This window comes from Desmodus rotundus, chromosome 9 (assembly GCF_022682495.2).
Source record: "Desmodus rotundus isolate HL8 chromosome 9, HLdesRot8A.1, whole genome shotgun sequence".
Classification (NCBI taxonomy): domain Eukaryota; kingdom Metazoa; phylum Chordata; class Mammalia; order Chiroptera; family Phyllostomidae; genus Desmodus; species Desmodus rotundus.
Genome location: NC_071395.1, coordinates 36,683,502 through 36,701,125, shown reverse-complemented (window position 1 = coordinate 36,701,125; position 17,624 = coordinate 36,683,502). Strand labels below are relative to the sequence as shown.

The 17,624-nt window shown below is 51.4% G+C and overlaps 1 protein-coding gene across 1 annotated transcript; it reads right to left on the bottom strand.

The window, feature by feature from the left end:
* Positions 1 to 10,201: 10,201 nt before the first annotated feature.
* GZMM (granzyme M) lies at positions 10,202 to 15,726 on the bottom strand. Its single transcript, XM_045202633.2, has 5 exons — positions 15,620 to 15,726; positions 12,577 to 12,736; positions 11,361 to 11,496; positions 11,000 to 11,263; positions 10,202 to 10,488 (listed from the first exon to the last, which is right to left on the bottom strand). Exons 1-5 carry the CDS (start codon positions 15,672 to 15,674, stop codon positions 10,315 to 10,317), a joined length of 789 nt encoding a protein of 262 aa, XP_045058568.2. The 5' UTR covers positions 15,675 to 15,726; the 3' UTR covers positions 10,202 to 10,314.
* Positions 15,727 to 17,624: the final 1,898 nt, after the last annotated feature.

Here is a 17,624-nt window from a genome sequence, read left to right as displayed (position 1 = left end):
CAAATGAGTATAAAGGTGCACAATTCTGATTGGACAGGAAAAGTCTCCTATTGGTCAAATTTTGATTCTATGAGCTCTCTTAAAAGGGTGACTCAGCAGGAAGGAGCACAGTGCAGGAGGCTGCCAGGTCAGTCTGTGGCTTTTGCCTGTTATGCACCTTGCATGAGAGGCTACTATAAACAAGGGCTGCTAGACCCTGGTTATGAATTTGGACACACTTAACCACAAGGAGTCCTTCTCAGAAGGTATTTCATTTCTGAGTCAACACTTGCATATGAACGTTCACAACAGCAGGATTCACGATGGCCGAAAAGAGGGACAACCCAAATGCCCAAACACAACGTGGCCACCCACACACTGGAGTGCTGCTCAGCCGTGAAAAGAAGTGAAGCACTGACATGACTCGTGGATGAAACTCGAAAACGTGGTGCTCAATGAGAGAAGGCAGACGCAAAAGGCAACGCAGTGTGGGGTTCCATTTTTGTGAGATGTCCAGAACAGGCACCTCCACAGAGATGGAAAGTGGGTTAGTGGTTGCCAGGGGCTGGGAGAAGCATAGGGAATAATGGTTAATGGGGGTGTGAAAATGTTCTAAAATTGATTGTGGTGCTGGATGCGTAATTCTGTGAATATACTAAAACCCACTAAACTGTAGACTGTGAATGGGTGAATTGTATGGCATGTAAATTATCTCAATTAAAAAATAGGGCTATGTGAGTAAGGGGGGATTATTTCGCATAAGGGGTCGGCCAGCTCCTTGCAGGGGACAACATATGAGGGGACAAAAGAATGAGGGGCAGGCAGAGGCCATGGGAAGGAGTGAGCGGTAAGTCCAAGAACAGCCCGTCAGGTGGAGGCAGCATCCGCGGAGGAGGCCGGGCAGAGCTCCTGGAGTCCCAGCTGCAGTGCACGCTCAAGGAAAAGGCTGGAAGAATGTAGCAGAAAGGCCAGAACTTGCTGATAACGGGACTATAGGGTGAAGATTTCACACCCGGGGGACCCACTCTCAGGGCCTGGGAGCCTCAGAGCTAACTAGAAGCCCCAGCCCTGGGGCTATAGGGCTAGACAAGGCCTCAAGGCCACACAGATGGGGGTGGGGAGCTGCTAGAGCTACGTGCAAAATGAGGGAGGAAGACAGCCAGCTGGCTTCAAAGGCCCTCCAGCCTGGGAGGGTGGAATTTCTCCTATGCTGCACCCCCTGCCCTCTCTAGGCTGGGCTGAGGACAAAGCTCTTGGGAAATAGCCTTTGCTTTTGTTTACAAAATAAAGCTCAGCCTCCTGAAAACTGAAGACCCAGTTTTGTGGTCCTCTCCCTGGAAAGCCTGCCTTGTCCCCTCCCATTACCCACATCCCTGCTCTGCTTAGTCCTGGCTCCACCTCGGAGGCAGGAAGGTCTGAGGCCCCTCTGCTTCCAAGGACAGGGCTTCCAGGACCACTTTGTCAAGGGTGGCCAGATTTAGCAATTAAAAATACAGGACACCCAGTTAAATTTGAGTATTAGATTTTTTTAAATCAGTAATTTTTAAGTATAATTATATACACAGTATCTGGGATGTGCTTACGCTAAAAACATTATCTGTTCTCTATCTGAAATTCAAATTTAACTGGGCATCCTGTATTCCATCTAGCATCTTGGACCCAGTTGCAAGCAGCCTGGCAACATCCCCCTTTGTAATTGCCTTTATTGCACTGGTCACTCTCTGACCTTGTGTGAGGTCAGGGACACAGGGCCTCACTTGGGCTCCTCAATGGGCACACAGCAGCTGCTCCTACTTAGCTGTGGGTGATCCTTACTTACTCTCGCACCCTGGCATTTGATACCTGCACTGTCTCTGGGACAGATCCGGACTTTTTCCTCCAACAGAGAGCAAGGTGAGCAGCTCTCTACTCTAGCCTGTCTCTCCACTTTGCTCTGGGCAGTAGACAAGTCTCCCTTGGTTAGAAGGCAGGGGAGCCTTTCCTTCTTTGTTCCAACTACTCTTAAAGAAAAAGGAACAGCCAAAGTCCTCTCAGCATCTCTCAGGCCTGGGCCCACCGACACCTTAGACCTCAGGCACCCTCCATCTCTCCCACACCTTTGGCTCCAGCCTCACTGGCACCATTTCCTGCCTCCGAGCCTTTGCCTGGGCTGTGCCTTCTGCCAGGAATGCTCTTTCCAGGTTATTGCCTGGCTCCTTCCTTAGCCACACTGGCTGCCTCCCAGCAGAGGCCCCCTCCTGGCCATCCTGTCTCAAGTGCTCACTCAGGATACCAGCCACTGTTCCATTACCGGGTATCAGCTTTGGTTTGTTTGCTTCCAATTTTTTCTTATAAAACCTTTCAAACTCACAGACACGGGGAGAGAAAAGGGCATAGGATTTTTATTCTCTTCACACCCACAACATCCATCCATCTTAAAATGTTCCAGCTTAACTCTCTAGGTGTATGTTTCCGAAAGGGTGGAGCTTTGAAATCCAGCCCCTCCCCGGGGGGTGACTGGGGGTGGGGTGAGGAGTGGGGAGCGTGGACTGTATTCTCTGGGCACTGGGGAGCCCTGGGGGGTTTGAGGAATGGGAGGTCATCATGTGACGTGTGTTGTAGAGAGACGTCTCGGCAGCCGAGGGGAGAGGGGCCTGGGAGGTCCGGGAGTGGGCTTGGGTAAGGAACAGGATGATGCCGTGGGCTGAATGGTAGCCCTCAGAGCCTGTGCAAGGGGCCTTGTTAGGAAACATGGTCTTTGAAGGTGTAATTAAATTAAGGGTCTTGAGATGAGGTCATCCTGGATTAGGGTGGGCCTAAATCCGGTGACTGCTGCCCTTATAAGAGACAAGGGATGAAACACAGACGTCGAGGAGGAACTACCTGAAGGCTGAATGAGACTGGGGGAGGCTTTTGCAAGCCCAGGGACGCGGGCCCCCTAGAAGCTGGAAGAGGCAGGAGGATCCCTCCCTTGGAGTTTCGGGAGGGAGTCTGGCCCTACCAACACCTTGACTTCCAACGTGTGGCCCAGAAAGGCGGGGGACTAAATTACTGTTGCTCTGAGCCATCTTGTTCTGGCCACCCAGGGACAGTCATGCAGTGGCATTGTCACACACCCCTCCACATCTGTCCAGTTAAAATCATCAGAAACCAGAACATCGCCCACTCAGCCGCAGATACTTGCTCTGTTGTTCCCTTCTGACACCTTCAGAAACCAGCTAGGATGTGCTCTGAGTCCCCAGGCAGAACAGGGCACCGGGGCACAGGACCTTCCTCAGCACCTTCCTGCCTCACCAGCCCTCCAGCCAGAGTGGGGGAGCTGCAGCACCTCCTTCGAGCTGGTGGCCTGTTCTATCCCTTTAAGCGCCCCAGGCCTCCTGCTCACCTGGGGGGTGGACTGGGGACTCAGCTGGGCGGGGAAGGAACAGCTGAGAAGGCGAGATAAGCTTTCCCCCCTTAGGAAGGCTCCAGCCCTCCAAACACAGGCCTGGCCTCCCGTGATCTCTCTCCAGTTGGAGCCATGCCAGGACGCTGCCGAGAAGGTGGGGACCTCTGACATCTGGGGGAGGCCAGCAAGGAAGCTGGCCTCCCGGCACCTAATTCCGGTCTTACTTGAGGATGATGAAGAACAATAAAAACCAAAGCTTCCTGCAAAGACATTCATGGGCTACATGCTAGTTGGGGGAGGAGGGTGGTGCAGGGACGATAACAGCGAGTCTCTGGAAGTTTAAGTGCAGGAAACCAGCAGAGAAGAAAGGCCACAATGTCCACAGCAGCCAAAGGGTAAAGAAACAGCCCGAGCATCCGCCAGCGGGTGACTGGGTACACACAAAAGGCTCACCCACACAGTGTGATGTCGGCCACGAAAGGGAGAGAGGCTGTGACACCCGCTACAATGTGGATGGACCTTGAACACATGACGCTCAGTGAGAGACGCCAGACACAAAGGGCCACGGTGTGTGATTCCATGTATGCGACATGTCCGGAACAGGCACATCCGCAGAGACAGGAAGTGGGTCATTGGTCATCAGGGGCTGGGGAGTGACTGCTGATGGGGATGGGGCTTCCTTTGGGGTGATGGAATGTTCTGGAGTTAGAGGTGGTGATTGCACAACACTGTGAACGTACTACATGCCATTGAATTGTACACTTAAAATCTTTTATGTATCGATTTAAGAGAGAGAGAGAAGGGGGGGAGAGAAAATGAGAGACATGGATTTGCTGGTCCACTCCTTCACGCATTCGTTGGTTGATTCTTGTATGTGTCCTGAGCGGAGATCAAACCTGCCTGCAACCCCGACATACGGGGACGATGCTGTAACTGACTGAGCTACCCGGCCAGGGCCATGAATTGTGCACTTTAAATGGGTGACTAGTATTGTCGGGGCCTTGGGGAGGCTGCCCCAAGTTGTCCCACACTGGCACATTAATTGTTTTCAATTAAAGTTAGTGCTGAAGAAGCTGCCTGTTTAAGAAGAAAACCCTGGCTTCTCTGCCCTCCTAAAATCAGGAGGTAACTCTCCCCTTATTACTAAAGCGAAGAACTTCTATACATACGCTGCTAGCTAACTTCCCCAAAGCTCCTGCGCGGCTCAGGTTCCTCTCCAGCAAGCCCTGACTCTCAGTCCTGTTTACTCTCACAGGCGTACTGTTTCTTTGTCTAAAAGGTGTAGAGAGGGCCTGGCTCGATCCTTGCTTTCAGCCCCATCTTCTGATCTGAGCGTCATTTTGTGATGCCCCCACACCCGTGTATTGAATCGGTGTTTCTCCTCTTGGTCTGGTCTTGTGTAGATTTCATTATTTTATTCCGAGTTCAGCCAGAAGCACTAAAGAAGGGTAGAGCAGGAAGTTCTCCCCATCTGCAACAGTATGCTATGTCAATATCACCACGATTTTTAAAAAGATTTTTTAAAAGTGCAGTGAAAATTGGAAGTTGGGCGGGACTCCCGTGACCCCTAGTGAAGGCTTCATGGGGAGATGGGAGGGGGCTCATTTCATTACTGGGACAAGAGGCAAATAAAATAACGTAGGGATAAGGGCCAGAAATCACTTATTTTTTTTTATCCTCACCCGAGGACTCTTTTTTTTTTTTTCCTTTTAGAAAGAGAGGAAGGGAGAGAGAAACAGCATTGATGGGTTGCCTCTCATCTGTGACCAGACAGGGATCGAACCCACAACCTGTTGGTCACAGGACGACACTGCAACCAACTGTGCTGTAGCGGCCAGGGCCAGAACTTGCCTTCAAATACTGCAGCCCCCAAACTGTATGTGTGGCAGGCCAGGCAAGTACGGCAAACTGTCAGCCAATCTAGAGGCAGAGTATACAGTTGCCTGTATAACCTTCCAACTCTTCTGCTTGAAAACGTGCCTCATGAGTCCCGGCCAATGTGGCTCAGCTGGTTGGGTGTTATCACCAGGCTGTTGTGATCTGAGTGTGTTCTGGGCACAGGTGATGCCTCAGCAGAAAGTGAAACACTAAAAATGCACTTCCTTGCCCTGGCCGGGTTGCCCAGGGGTTGGAGCCTCATCCCGTGCACCAAACAGTTGTGGAATGATTCCCCGGGGTCAGGGCGCATGCCCGCCTTGCGGGTTTGGTCCCTGTCAGGGCGCATATGAAGGCAGCACATCAATGTCTCTCTCCTTGTCTTTCTCCCCCCTCCCCTTCTCTAAAAATCAATACGCATGTCCTCAGTTGAGGATTAAAAAAGAAGAGGAGAAAATGCACATCATAAAAGGTGGAGGGGGAGAAGGAAAGGCCCCATTAGACTGCCCCCACTCCAGGTGCCAGTCAAGAGTCCAGGCTGTCACCCGCGCTTCTGACCGACCGACTGCCTACAAGTTGGAGGCTTCCACAGCTCCGTCCTCGGGTCTGATTAATTTGCTTAGGGCTGCACACAGACCTTGGGGAAAGACTTACACGATCCTGCTTATTATAAAGAATAATAAGCAGTGCAGTGGTGAAGGACACAGATTGACAGCAGATGACGGGACGCACAGGGTGAGACCCAGAAGGGTCCCGGTTATAGGAACTTCTGTTCCCGTGGATCAGGGGTGTGAGCTTGTGTTCAGGTATTGGCAGACCCCTCCTTTCCCAGGTTGGGGCTGAAAGTTCCAACCTTCTAACCCAGTGATTTTCTTTCTTTTTTTTTTTTTTTAAAGAGAAGGAATTTTTATGTATTTTTTAAAAGATTTTTTAGAGAGGGGAAGGGAGGGAGAAAGAGAGGGAGAGCAACATCAATGTGTGGTTGCCTCTTGCGCAACCCTCATCAGGGACCTGTCCTACAGCCCAGGCATGTGCCCTGACTGGGAATCAAACCAGCGACCCCTCGGTTCGCAGGCTGGCACTCAATCCACTGAGCCACACCAGCCAGGGCTCACCCAGTGATTTTCAACTGGTGTGCTGCAAGAATGTTTAAAACATGCAATACCTGACTATTTAGTCAGGGGCACTGACCTACTCCCCCCCCGAGATTGTCAAATAAAAAAATGACAACAGCCAACACAACAATAGCTGTCTGGTGGGAATGAATCAAAGTTATACCTCCTTTTGCCAGATCTGCAAAAAAATATGACATGCTTTTGGTGTGCCGCAGAATGTTAGTAATTAGTTTACATGTGCCATGAGATGAAAAATCACTGTTCTGACCCTCTGGTCTTCTAAGCTGTTAGCCCTGCTCCAGGTGTGGTCGAGGGGGACTTGCTCCAACAGCGGAGACTCCTTTGTCTGTCTTATCACTTAGGAAACTCCGAGGCTTTTAGAAACCCTGTGCCAGGAATGTGGACGAAGACCAGGTATACATTCTGATTAAATCAGTGTTACCATTTGGTTTGTGAGAAGTCACCAGGCTGTTGTGGCTTGAGTGTGCACAGGTGGTGCCTCAGCAGAAAGTGAAACCTGAAAAACGCACTGGCCGGCCCTGGCCGGGGTGTTCCGTGGTGGGAGCGTCGTCCCGTGCACCGAAGGTTGTGCTTCAATTCCAGGGTAGGGCACGTACCGAGGTTATGGTTCCCTTCCGGGTCGGGGTGCATAAGGGGGGCAACCAATGGCTGTTTCTCTCTGTCTCTCTCAACAGTAAACATATTCTTGGGTGAGAATTAAAACAGACAGACAGACAGACAAACAAAGTCTGAGGAAATGTCACGGCCCAGGACTCTGGGACATTCGGGGAAACTGAGAAAATCTGAATAAAGTGTTAATAGTGGTTCGTTAATTGTGACATAGGTACCTGGCTCATGCAAGATGTAGACCTGGGGCCCTGGCTGGTATGGCTCAGTGGGTTTGATAGGGGACTCAAGAGTTGAAAAATTTTAGTTTAAGGTAAATAGTTATAAGCCTAGTAAGTAATGCATATGTTAAAGCTTTTGTTTCAGAAACTACAGATAAGGCCCATCCTGGCTCCTGGTAAATCAGAAACTACAGATAAGGCGCATCCTGGTTCCCGTTTGAGACAGCCCACCTCCTGGGACGCTGCTAAAGATTACCGCCTGGGGACAAGTGGAGGCATTGTGTTCCAGGGGGAGACCAGAGGACCACAGCCCCTGGGAACAGCTATCTGCCCAGGGTGAGAATACTGCGGTTTTTTAATCTAATTTTCCCTGAATTTCAAACCCCCTCACTGCACGTTATTCTCTGTTATAAAAGTCTGGCCTGGAGAGAAAATGTAGGACAGTTTGTTTTAGGGTGCGAACCCGCCGTCTTCTCAGATCCACAGCCACCTGAATAAAGCTCCCATAAGTATTCACTCTCCATCTCTGCTATCGGGTCGGGTAGTGACAGGAAGCACGAGCTCTGGTGTCTTTTCCGGTTTCAGATTGAGCACCGGCCTACAAACCAAAGGTTCGCTGGTTCGGTTCCCAGTCAGGGCACATGCCTGGGTTGCAGGCCAGGTCCCCAGCAGAGGGTACATGAGAGGCAACCACACATTGATGCATCTCTCCCCTCTTTCTCCCTCCCTTCCCCTCTCTCTAAAAATAAATAAAGAAATAAAATCTTAAAAAAAAATCCAAACCCTGTAAAAATGTTGCTCAGACACCTTGGATGAAGACACAAGACTTGCCTCCTGGGGAAAATGGGTGACAGTGGGAACTATCTTCCTCTAGGGTAACCTTTGTCCCCTTAACTACTTCCCATGTGAAGTAATAACTATGCAAAAACTAAATGTTAGGCAATACTGCGAGGGGCAGTGGAGTCTCCTTGGGTAACTCATGCACATCTCGGTTGGGGTTTGGATTACAAGCATTTGTCAGCTCTTGTCAAAACAGCAAGTCATCCAGTTAGATTCATGCATTGTATGTGAGAGAGACAGAGGCAGAGGGAGAGACAGAGGGAGACGGAGGACCCAAACCCCCGCTGAAGTGTTTGGGGAGCCGTGCTGTGAAATGCAAATGCGTCGGCAGATAAGCTGGATGGATAGGTGGGCAGAGGGCCAGTGGGGGTGAATCACCCAAGTTCTCATTATGCCGTTATTTCAACTCTGCTCTGTGTTGCAGAACTTCCTTCCTTCCTTCCTTCCTTCCCTCCTTCCTTCCTTCCTTCCCTCCTTCCTTCCTTCCTTCCTTCCCTCCCTCCCTCCCTCCCTCCTTCCTTCCTTCCTTCCTTCCTTCCCTCCCTCCCTCCTTCCTTCCTTCCTTCCTTCCCTCCTTCCTTCCTTCCTTCCCTCCTTCCTTCCTTCCTTCCTTCCCTCCCTCCCTCCCTCCTTCCTTCCTTCCTTCCTTCCCTCCCTCCCTCCTTCCTTCCTTCCTTCCTTCCTTCCCTCCTTCCTTCCTTCCTTCCCTCCTTCCTTCCATCCTTCCCTCCTTCCTTCCTTCCTTCCTTCCCTCCCTCCCTCCCTCCTTCCTTCCTTCCCTCCCTCCCTCCCTCCTTCCTTCCTTCCTTCCTTCCTTCCTTCCCTCCTTCCTTCCTTCCTTCCCTCCTTCCTTCCATCCTTCCCTCCTTCCTTCCTTCCTTCCTTCCTTCCTTCCTTCCTTCCCTCCCTCCCTCCCTCTTTCCTTCCTTCCTTCCTTCCTTCCTTCCTTCCTTCCTTCTTCCTTCCTTCTTCCTTCCTTCCCTCCTTCCTTCCTTCCCTCCTTCCTTCCTTCTTTCCTCTCTCTCTCTCTTTCTTTTTTAAATGAGTTTGGGAGTAATCTCTCCTCTTAAGTTTTTAAAAAGGTTTTATTTATTTATTTTCAGAGAGAAGGGAAGGGAGGGAGAAAGAGAGGGAGAGGAATGCGAGAGATACATCGATCAGTTGCCCCTCGCATGCCTCCAAATGGGAACTTGGCCCACAACCTGGGCATGTGCCCTGACTGGGAATCAAAGCAGCGACCTTTTGGTTCACAGGCTGGCACTCTAACCACTGAGCCACCTCAACCAGGGCACAGACTCTTCATAATACAAAGATTCTGCTGTAAAACAGCAGTGTCTCAAAAGGTCACACAGAGCCACTGTATGGCCAAGCAATTTCCCCCTCGGTGCTCACCCGAGAGAAATGAAATGGCGTCCGCACAAATACAAGTGCACGTGTGTCCGTGGCGGTAAATTCACAATAGCCAAAGGGTGAACACCACCGAAATGTCCATCAAGGGACGGACGTGGCTGTCCGCACACTGGAATGTCACTCGGCCACGAAAAGGAGTGAGGCACTGACACTCGCTCCAGCGTGGGCGGGCCGTGGCGCTCGGTGAGGCCGCACACAAAGGCCGTCGGCATGTGCTCCACGTATGGGGAATGTCCAGAACAGGCGCATCCACAGAGACAGAGAGCGGGTTCGGGGTGTCAGGGGCTGGGGAGGGGGCTGGAGGTGATTGTTGATGGGGACAATGCTGCTCTCTGGGGTGATGGGACGTTCCGGAATTAGAGGTGATGGTTATATGACCTTGTGAACATGCTAAAAACCACTGAATTACGCACTTTAAATGGATGAATTGTAAGGCATGAAAATTATACCCCAATATTGTAAACATATTACCAAAAAAATAAAAGGAAGAAGGTTCTGGGATCTTTTTGCTCAGTGACCTCCACCCCGTCCCCCGGCACCCAGCACACCCCCTGCTGGCCAACTCTGGCTGTGGCTCCCTGCTACCCTGTGGGCCTTGCCCGGGAACCCCTCCTGGGAGAAGCCAGCCCTCTCCTGCTGCTGGGCTGCCTTCAGCAGCCTCAAAAGTGCAACCTCTGTTTTATAAGTGGGGAAACTGAGGCTTGCCTAAGGCCTCACAGCCAGCATAGCAGAAGTGGGGTCAGAATCCAGGCAGGACTCCTCCAGTTTCTTTATTACAATTTATTTGTCCTCTGAGCTGTGGCCAGTCCCCTCTGTCCCTCCCCGTAATCCTGCGGGGGAAGGTCCCACAAGCAAGGGAGTCGGGGGCACTCCTGAAGCATCAGGCCTGAGGTGCAGGCGGCCAGCGCCCGATGGTCTTCTTGATCCAGGACACGTAGGGGGCCACAGCAGTGGCCACAGGGGGCTTGAAGATGTCAGCGCAGGTTGTGGAGCTGAAGGACAGGATTCCAGCCACCTTGCCTTTGCTGCACACCAGGGGCCCGCCTGAGTCCCCCTGTTGGAGACCACAGGGTGCAGGTTACCCTCAGTGCCTGCTGAAGAAGGCCTGTTTATCTCTAGGGGCCGGAAGGGTGGTTCCAAAGTAGAGACCCTCCCCCAATGGCTATGAACCCGGGTCCCACATCTGCCTACACACATCTCCTTACTCCCCTCCCACCCTCTTTTGTTCCCTTTTTCCTTCCTTCCTGTCCTTTTAACACTCTTTGCTTCTTCTTCCCACTCCAGGGCCTTTGCACACGCTGTGATCATCTTTGGTGCTAGAGTTCAAACCCCATCTCTGCCACTCCCTGACTGTGTGACTGTGCGCAAGTCACTTAACTTCTCTGTGCCTCAGTTTCCATATCTGAGAAGTGGACTAATGCTAGTACCAATCTCCAGGATCCCCCAGAGAATGGACAGAGTTGGGGCCCGGGGAGAATTGGGGCTTGCCAGGTTGCCCCTGGCCACAGGTTGATGCCCTCACCTCATGCTAGTCTGCCTGGCCTGCCCCGCTGCTGCCCCTTTACCTTGCAGGGGCCCTCGTTCTTGGACTTGGCTTCCAGGCAGATCATGTACGGGGTGATGTCACCATTCCAGAAACGACTGTTGTTGCACGTCTTGGCATCCAGCACATGCATGTCCAGCTCCCTCAGTGCTCTCGCCAGGTGCCCAGGCTGCTGGGTCAGCCCCCAGCCGGCCACACTGCACTTTGCTCCTGTGGCCACTGCCTGGTGCCTTCCGGGTAAGGCCAGGGGCTTGATAGTCTTGCTGGAAGCCACCTTATGCTCCAACTACAAGAAGGGACAGCTGAGTGAGGGACAGTGGGAGACGGAAGGTGGGAGAGGGGGGCCTGGGTGCAGCTATCACTCCTCCCACCCGCCCCAGCACCTTCAGCAGAGCGAGGTCATTCCTCAGATCGGGGTACGGCTTGTAGTTGGGGTGGAGAACTGCTTTCTTGACTTTTAAATTGAGGGCATCGTCTCCGAGCACATGGAGCCCCAGCCTCAGCCTCAGCTGTTGGGTCCTGTGGGCAGCAGGATCAGGGTATGTGCTGACATCCTGCAGCTTGGGGACCCCTCCACACACCCGAGCTCTGCCTCCGGGGTCCATCTAGGCTGACTTCAAGGTCAAGAGATATTTGCTGCCCCCCACCTCCCACTGGCTCCCTTACCTGGCCTCTCTATGGCTGGTCCTTCCTCTGCTCCTTCTTAACTGCCTCCTCACCACCTCATCCAGGATGAATGTCCCTGCTCTCTCCCCTGCCCCAGACTCCAGTTTATCTCTGGCCAGAGGCTGGGCTGTGTGTGTCCAAAAATGGTGACCTCCAGCCTGGGGCTCCCCTCTGCGGGGCTCCAGCCTCACCTACTACATATGTTATGCCTCAACCGTAGTGATTTGTTCTAAGGCTGGCATGTGACCTAGGCTGGGCCCATCAGTACTGATGCTCAGAACTTTGCCCAAACTATAGAGAAACAAACTCTTTCCACAGGATCTCAGGGGGTCCAACCTTGCCCCCATGTGAGAACCTTCCTGATAATGTGGCTAAGGGACATGTTAGAAAAGCTGAGAGACAAGCAGACTCCTGACCAGCTCATGCAAGCACCTGGATCAAGTTGTGCCTGAAGCCTTCTGTCTTCCTAGACTTTTCATTTACATGAGCCGAACAGATAGCCTTTGGTTACTTTGACCAGTTTGATCTAGGGTCTTTATTACTGTCTAGTCCAGAGGTAGGGAAGCTCCAAGGTCGATTTATTTTGTGGCTTCCCAGGTTGGTTCTGTCACCCTCACAGACTATCCCCATGGCCACAATGAGGCACATTCCTGGGTGTCCCAAGAGACCCAAACTCTGCCCAATTGGGAGGTGCTTTGTTGTGGCAAGTAAGGTTTCCCTAGGAATCCTTCAGCGTAATGTCACTTGGGCATGCCTAAGGTCGATGTTCCGCCCACACACCATAGCGATCACAGGAGAGGGAAAGGGGGCACCCCATACCCTACAATTGGCTTAAATCTGTCAGGATCCACCTCTTGGTGAGAATGGGGAACATGGGATAGAATCGGGGATGCTTAGGGTGAAAGAGGGGATGGGCAGGTTAGGGTCACTCACGGCTGGGCCACGCAGTGGGCAGCTGTCAATACCCACAGGTGGTCTACAAGGACTGCCCCACACTGGTGGATGCCATCTTTCTGCAGCGAGACCATGTATGGACGGGAGTGGGGGACAGCTTTGCGACCCCCAATGATGTGGGTCTCTGAAGTGTCACCTCCTGGGGAGAGGAACAGAGCGCCAGGTTAGGGCCAGGTGCCCCATTCCCACCTCGGCCGAGGGGCCTCAGCCCTGTAGCAATGCCTTCTGTTCCCTGAGATATTCAGGTCGGCAAGCAGGACTGTCTTTGATCCTCCTCCATCCTTTACCCCTGTGTCCTAGTCACCAGCAGGTGACCACCTCGCATTCACACACCCTTTCCCTTGCTTCTGGGCTCCATCGGGACTCCCCTGGTCACCACCGTGCAGCCCCTATTGCAGCAGCTAGAGGAGCTGCTTAAGGTGGAGAAACTGGACCATCACATCCCTTCCCTGGGATGGAAAATGGTGGCGCCACTCTGGAAACAATCTGGCAGTTCCTCAAAGATTAAACAGTTACCACCGGACCCAGCAACTCCCCTCCAAGAGAAATGAAAACATACACCCACAAAATCTTGTGCACGCATGTTCACAGCTGTCGGATTCACAACTGCAAATAGTGGAAACAGACGACATGCCCAGCAACAGGTAATGGATAAACAAAACGTGATATATTCACACACTGGAATATTACTCAGCCATGGAAAGGGGTGGAGCACTGCGTTCACTACAACTTCAATGGCCCTTGAACACATGACGCTCAGTGAGAGAAATCAGACACAAAGGGCTGCATAGTGTGTGATTCCATTTATGTGCAATGTCTGGAACAGGGAAACCCACAGAGACAGGAAGTGGGCTGCTTAATGGATGCCAGGGGCTATGGGAGGGAGTGGGGAGTAGGTGTTAATGGGGATGGGATGCTTTGTGGGATGATGGAACTTCCTGGAACTAGATAGAGGTGCTGGTTGCCTAACACTCTGAATGTACTAAAACCCACTGAATTATATACTTGAAAGAGGTGAATTGTATGGCGTGTGAGTTATATCTCAATAAAAATGTTATAAAAATTGTTTTAAAATCAATCATGAATTTTAAAAGATTGATAAAAGGTTTTTAAATGTAAATCAGTTGAAAATCTTCCTACAATTCTGCTTCATGCTTTAAACATCTAAACTCTCCCTGAGCCACAAGAGCCACATGAACCAGCCCTGCCTCCTTCCCGTGCCTCCTTGCTCCACCCCGCCACGCCGGCCTCCCGACTGCTCCCCTGCTGCACTGCCTCCACTGCCACCGCGAGGCCTTTGCGCATGCTCTTCTGGTAGCCTTTCCTGCAGACATCCCCACGTCTGGCTTGGGTGTGTCCAAAAGCCCTCTCCTCAGAGACCCCTGTGCCCCCCAACTTCCTTAATATAACACCCCTCCTCTTACTCTGCTCTGTTCTCTTCCTGGCACTCGCCCTCCCTGACATTGTTTTGCACGCAGACTTGCTCATTGACTGTCTGTCCCTGCTAGTTCCTGAGGGCGGGCCCTGTGCCTGTCCCGTTTACAACAGGCCTGAACAGTATGTGCTCAGCAAATGCTGATGGGGGGATGAAAAATAACAAATGATGGATGGAAAATAGATGGATGGCTGATGAATGATAAATGGATGATGGATGGGTGGAAGGCAGAGCAAGATTGATGGGTAGGTGGCTGGATACCTATCGTGCTGGGTCCCTGATTTATCACAGAGACATCCTTATCCAGCCCAACCAAAATTCTGGGATGTCCATCACCCACCACCGTCTCTCTCAAGCTCCTAGTCATCCAGTCCTGGCCAGGTATATGTGATTTGGGGAGGCCAACAGCAGGGGCTAAATTCCAGCTCTGTGCTTCCCAGCCAGGCAACCCTGGACAGGTCGCCTCATTCGCTGGGTCATGGTTTCCTACTCTGCAACCCAGGGTTATGTACATGTGTATAGAAGGACCCTGCCCCCTGGGTGCTGCCAGCAGGCAGAGAGCCTGCATCTGCCCTGAGTTCTGTGGTATTCTGCGAATCCAGCTCCAGGGTGAAGTACGAGGAGCACAGGACATCCTCAGAGTCCCAAAGTCTCCCCTTAAGACGACTACAAGAGGAATCAGTGACTTTTACCCTGGAAAGATCAGGTGAATGTAAACTTCACCAAGCGATCAAGGTAACGGCACTAGGAAGCAGGAGTGAACCCTCTGTGGTTCCGGCAGGAAATGCACAACCTGAACCTGACCCTGGGGACACAGCGGGCAGGCCCACAGGCATCACAAATGCCAGTGTCACAAGACCCAGGGGGAAGTGAAGAAACTGCCCTTAAGGTGAAGGAAGAGACCAGATGCACCCCGCTGGGTTTGTTCCCTCACTGTGGGGACTTTTGAATAAGGTCTATAGATGAGCTAAAGGCACTGTATGTTGACAATCTGCTATAATTGTGTAGAGATGTCCTTGTTTGCAGAAAACACGCCATGGCATTTAGGAATGAGGGGCAGTATGCCTAAAACTTAGTCTCCATTGGCTCTGATAAATAACATATATATTTGTACCACCCTTATCACCACCAAGGGTGATAAGGCAACTGGGCCAACATATTTACAATTGAGAAATCTAGGGGCCCTGGCTGGGTAGGACAGTTGGTTAGAGTGTTGACCTGCTAAGCCAAGGTTGTGGTTTAAATTTCTAGTCAGGGCACATACAAGAAGCAACCAATAAATGCATAAGTAAGTGGAACAACAAATCAATCAATCAATCTCTCTCTCCCCCTTCCCCTTCCTCTCTAAAATCAATTAAAAAAATTTTTTTTAATGAGAAAAACTTAAAATGCTTGCCCTGATGTGACCTGACCTCTTCCTCGGGGCCCCTGCTCGGGCCTCGCCTGCTTTTTGGAGCAGCTGACATTTTTTCCATCGGTCCCCTTCTGGGGAAAGTGAATTTATTTCCAATCTGTTCTGATACCCACCCATGAACGTCTAGGGGCCTAAATTTTGGACATTTCCCCCCTTGCTTTGCTCCCACTTACCTGACCAAAGGGCCCCCGGGGCCAGCAGCAGCAGCAGAGATAAGAGGGCCTCCATGGTACTGGGGAACTCAGCTACACATGCTGCCTCTGCCTCGGCCTCCAGCACCTTCCACACCCCACCCACTCTTCCTATGGGGGAGGGAACCTTCACAGCTTCGCCCTCCGCAGCACCCACGACCCCTGGCTGGTTTCACTTTGCCCAGAAGCATTTCAGAAAAGTCCTCCTAAAAGACACAGGCTCTCTGGAGAGAAAAAACACATTACACATCACACCTGAAAAATCAAGAAAAATTCCGCCTCATCATCTCATCTCCCGTCCTGTTCCACCCCCATCTCACACACCTGTGTGTGTGTGTGTGTGTGTGGTTTTAATATGATTGTTTTCCCTGCCCTGTTTCTTATCATAGCAAAATACACCTAACATAAAATGTAACACCTTAACCATTTTTAGCGCACAGCTCGGTGGCATTAAGCACATCCACACTGTTGTGCAGCCAACCCCACCATCCGTCTCCAGAACTTTCTCATCTTCCCAAGCTGACACTCTGTCCCCAGGAAACACTGACTCCCCCTCCCTGAGCCCCTTACACCCACCCCCTACTTTCTGTCTCTATGGTAGAATCTCACAGTATTTGTTCTGTGTCTGGCTTATTCCACTGAACATAATATCCTCAAGGTTCACCCACGTTGTAGCAGGTATGAGCATTTCCTCCCTTTTCAAGGCTGAATCATATTCCACTATATGGTTGGACCACATCTTGTTTATCTGTTTGTCATTCCCTGGATATTTGAGCTGTTTCCACTCTGTGTTGTTCTGGATAAAGATGGCACAGACACTCGTACGCTATGAACACTTGGGGGACAGCCGCAAATCCGAGGGTCCTCGCCGGCCTCAGCTGCATGGAGGGCTGACTGGAGCAGCTCTCACTCTCAGCTGGACTTGGAGCTGGAAGGACGTCAGCCTGAGGGTGGCCCCAAACTGAGAGGAGTCCCCCTGAAAATGAGGCCCACACAGAGAAAGCTGAGCTTGGGGCTATTAGTTTCCTCCTGCAGCTTTGACAAATTAATGAATTCCCTCACATTCGGGGCCTGACACCACACAGACATATCCTCTTAGTTCTGGAGGCTAGAAGTAGTTGGTGAGCTTCACCGTGCTACACCCAGGCGTATGCAGGGCTGGTTTCCCTGGAGGGCCCGGGAGAGAATTGTTTCCTGTCTTTCCCAGCTTCTAGAGGCACAGACTCTGGGATCAAGGCATGGACATCTTTGGGGCTGTTATTCTGTTGACCACAGGTTGGGGGAGACAGAGTCTGGACAGAACCAATGCCTGGATCCTGCTGTGCCTGAAACCCCCAGCCTTGTCAGACACAAAAACCAGCGAATTTCCTTTTTGCTTAAGTCATTTTGAGTTGGGCATTTTGTCCTTTGCTACTGAAGGGATCATGGCAATTAGAAGAGAAGAGGCAGAAAAATTGATTCCAAATGGCAGGTGAATTCGTCTATGTGTTGGGGCTTTGGAAGCAAGGCACCATCTATTCTCTGATTTGACAGCATCTGGAACACAGGGCTCTGGAGTTCTGTCTTCACCTGGTAGGGTGTATGAGGCTAGAGATGAGTTTATCAACCAAAGGTTGTCCCAATTCAACACCAATAGAAATCCCCAAATTGGGGTGAAAGGAGACTTTATTTGGAGCAAACAGTTTAATTGTGATATGGCGTGGCAGCAGGAAGGCTTGGCTGTGAGACAACTCAATTATGATACAGTACAGCCGTGAAACAGCCCTGTCAGCCCAGCCTGGGTGAGGTGGTCCAATGATACAGCTCTTGTGTCCCAGCTCAGCCCTAGCAAGACAGCTCTGTTCAGCCGCAGAGTGGGAATCAGTCTCCATCAGGAACTGAAAGTGAGCTCCATCAAAACAGGGGAGGCTGCCAAGTATAGAGAAGTTCCCAATCCTGGTCCCTGATTCGTCCATTTTTATGCCAATGGGACTCCAAATCTTCAGAA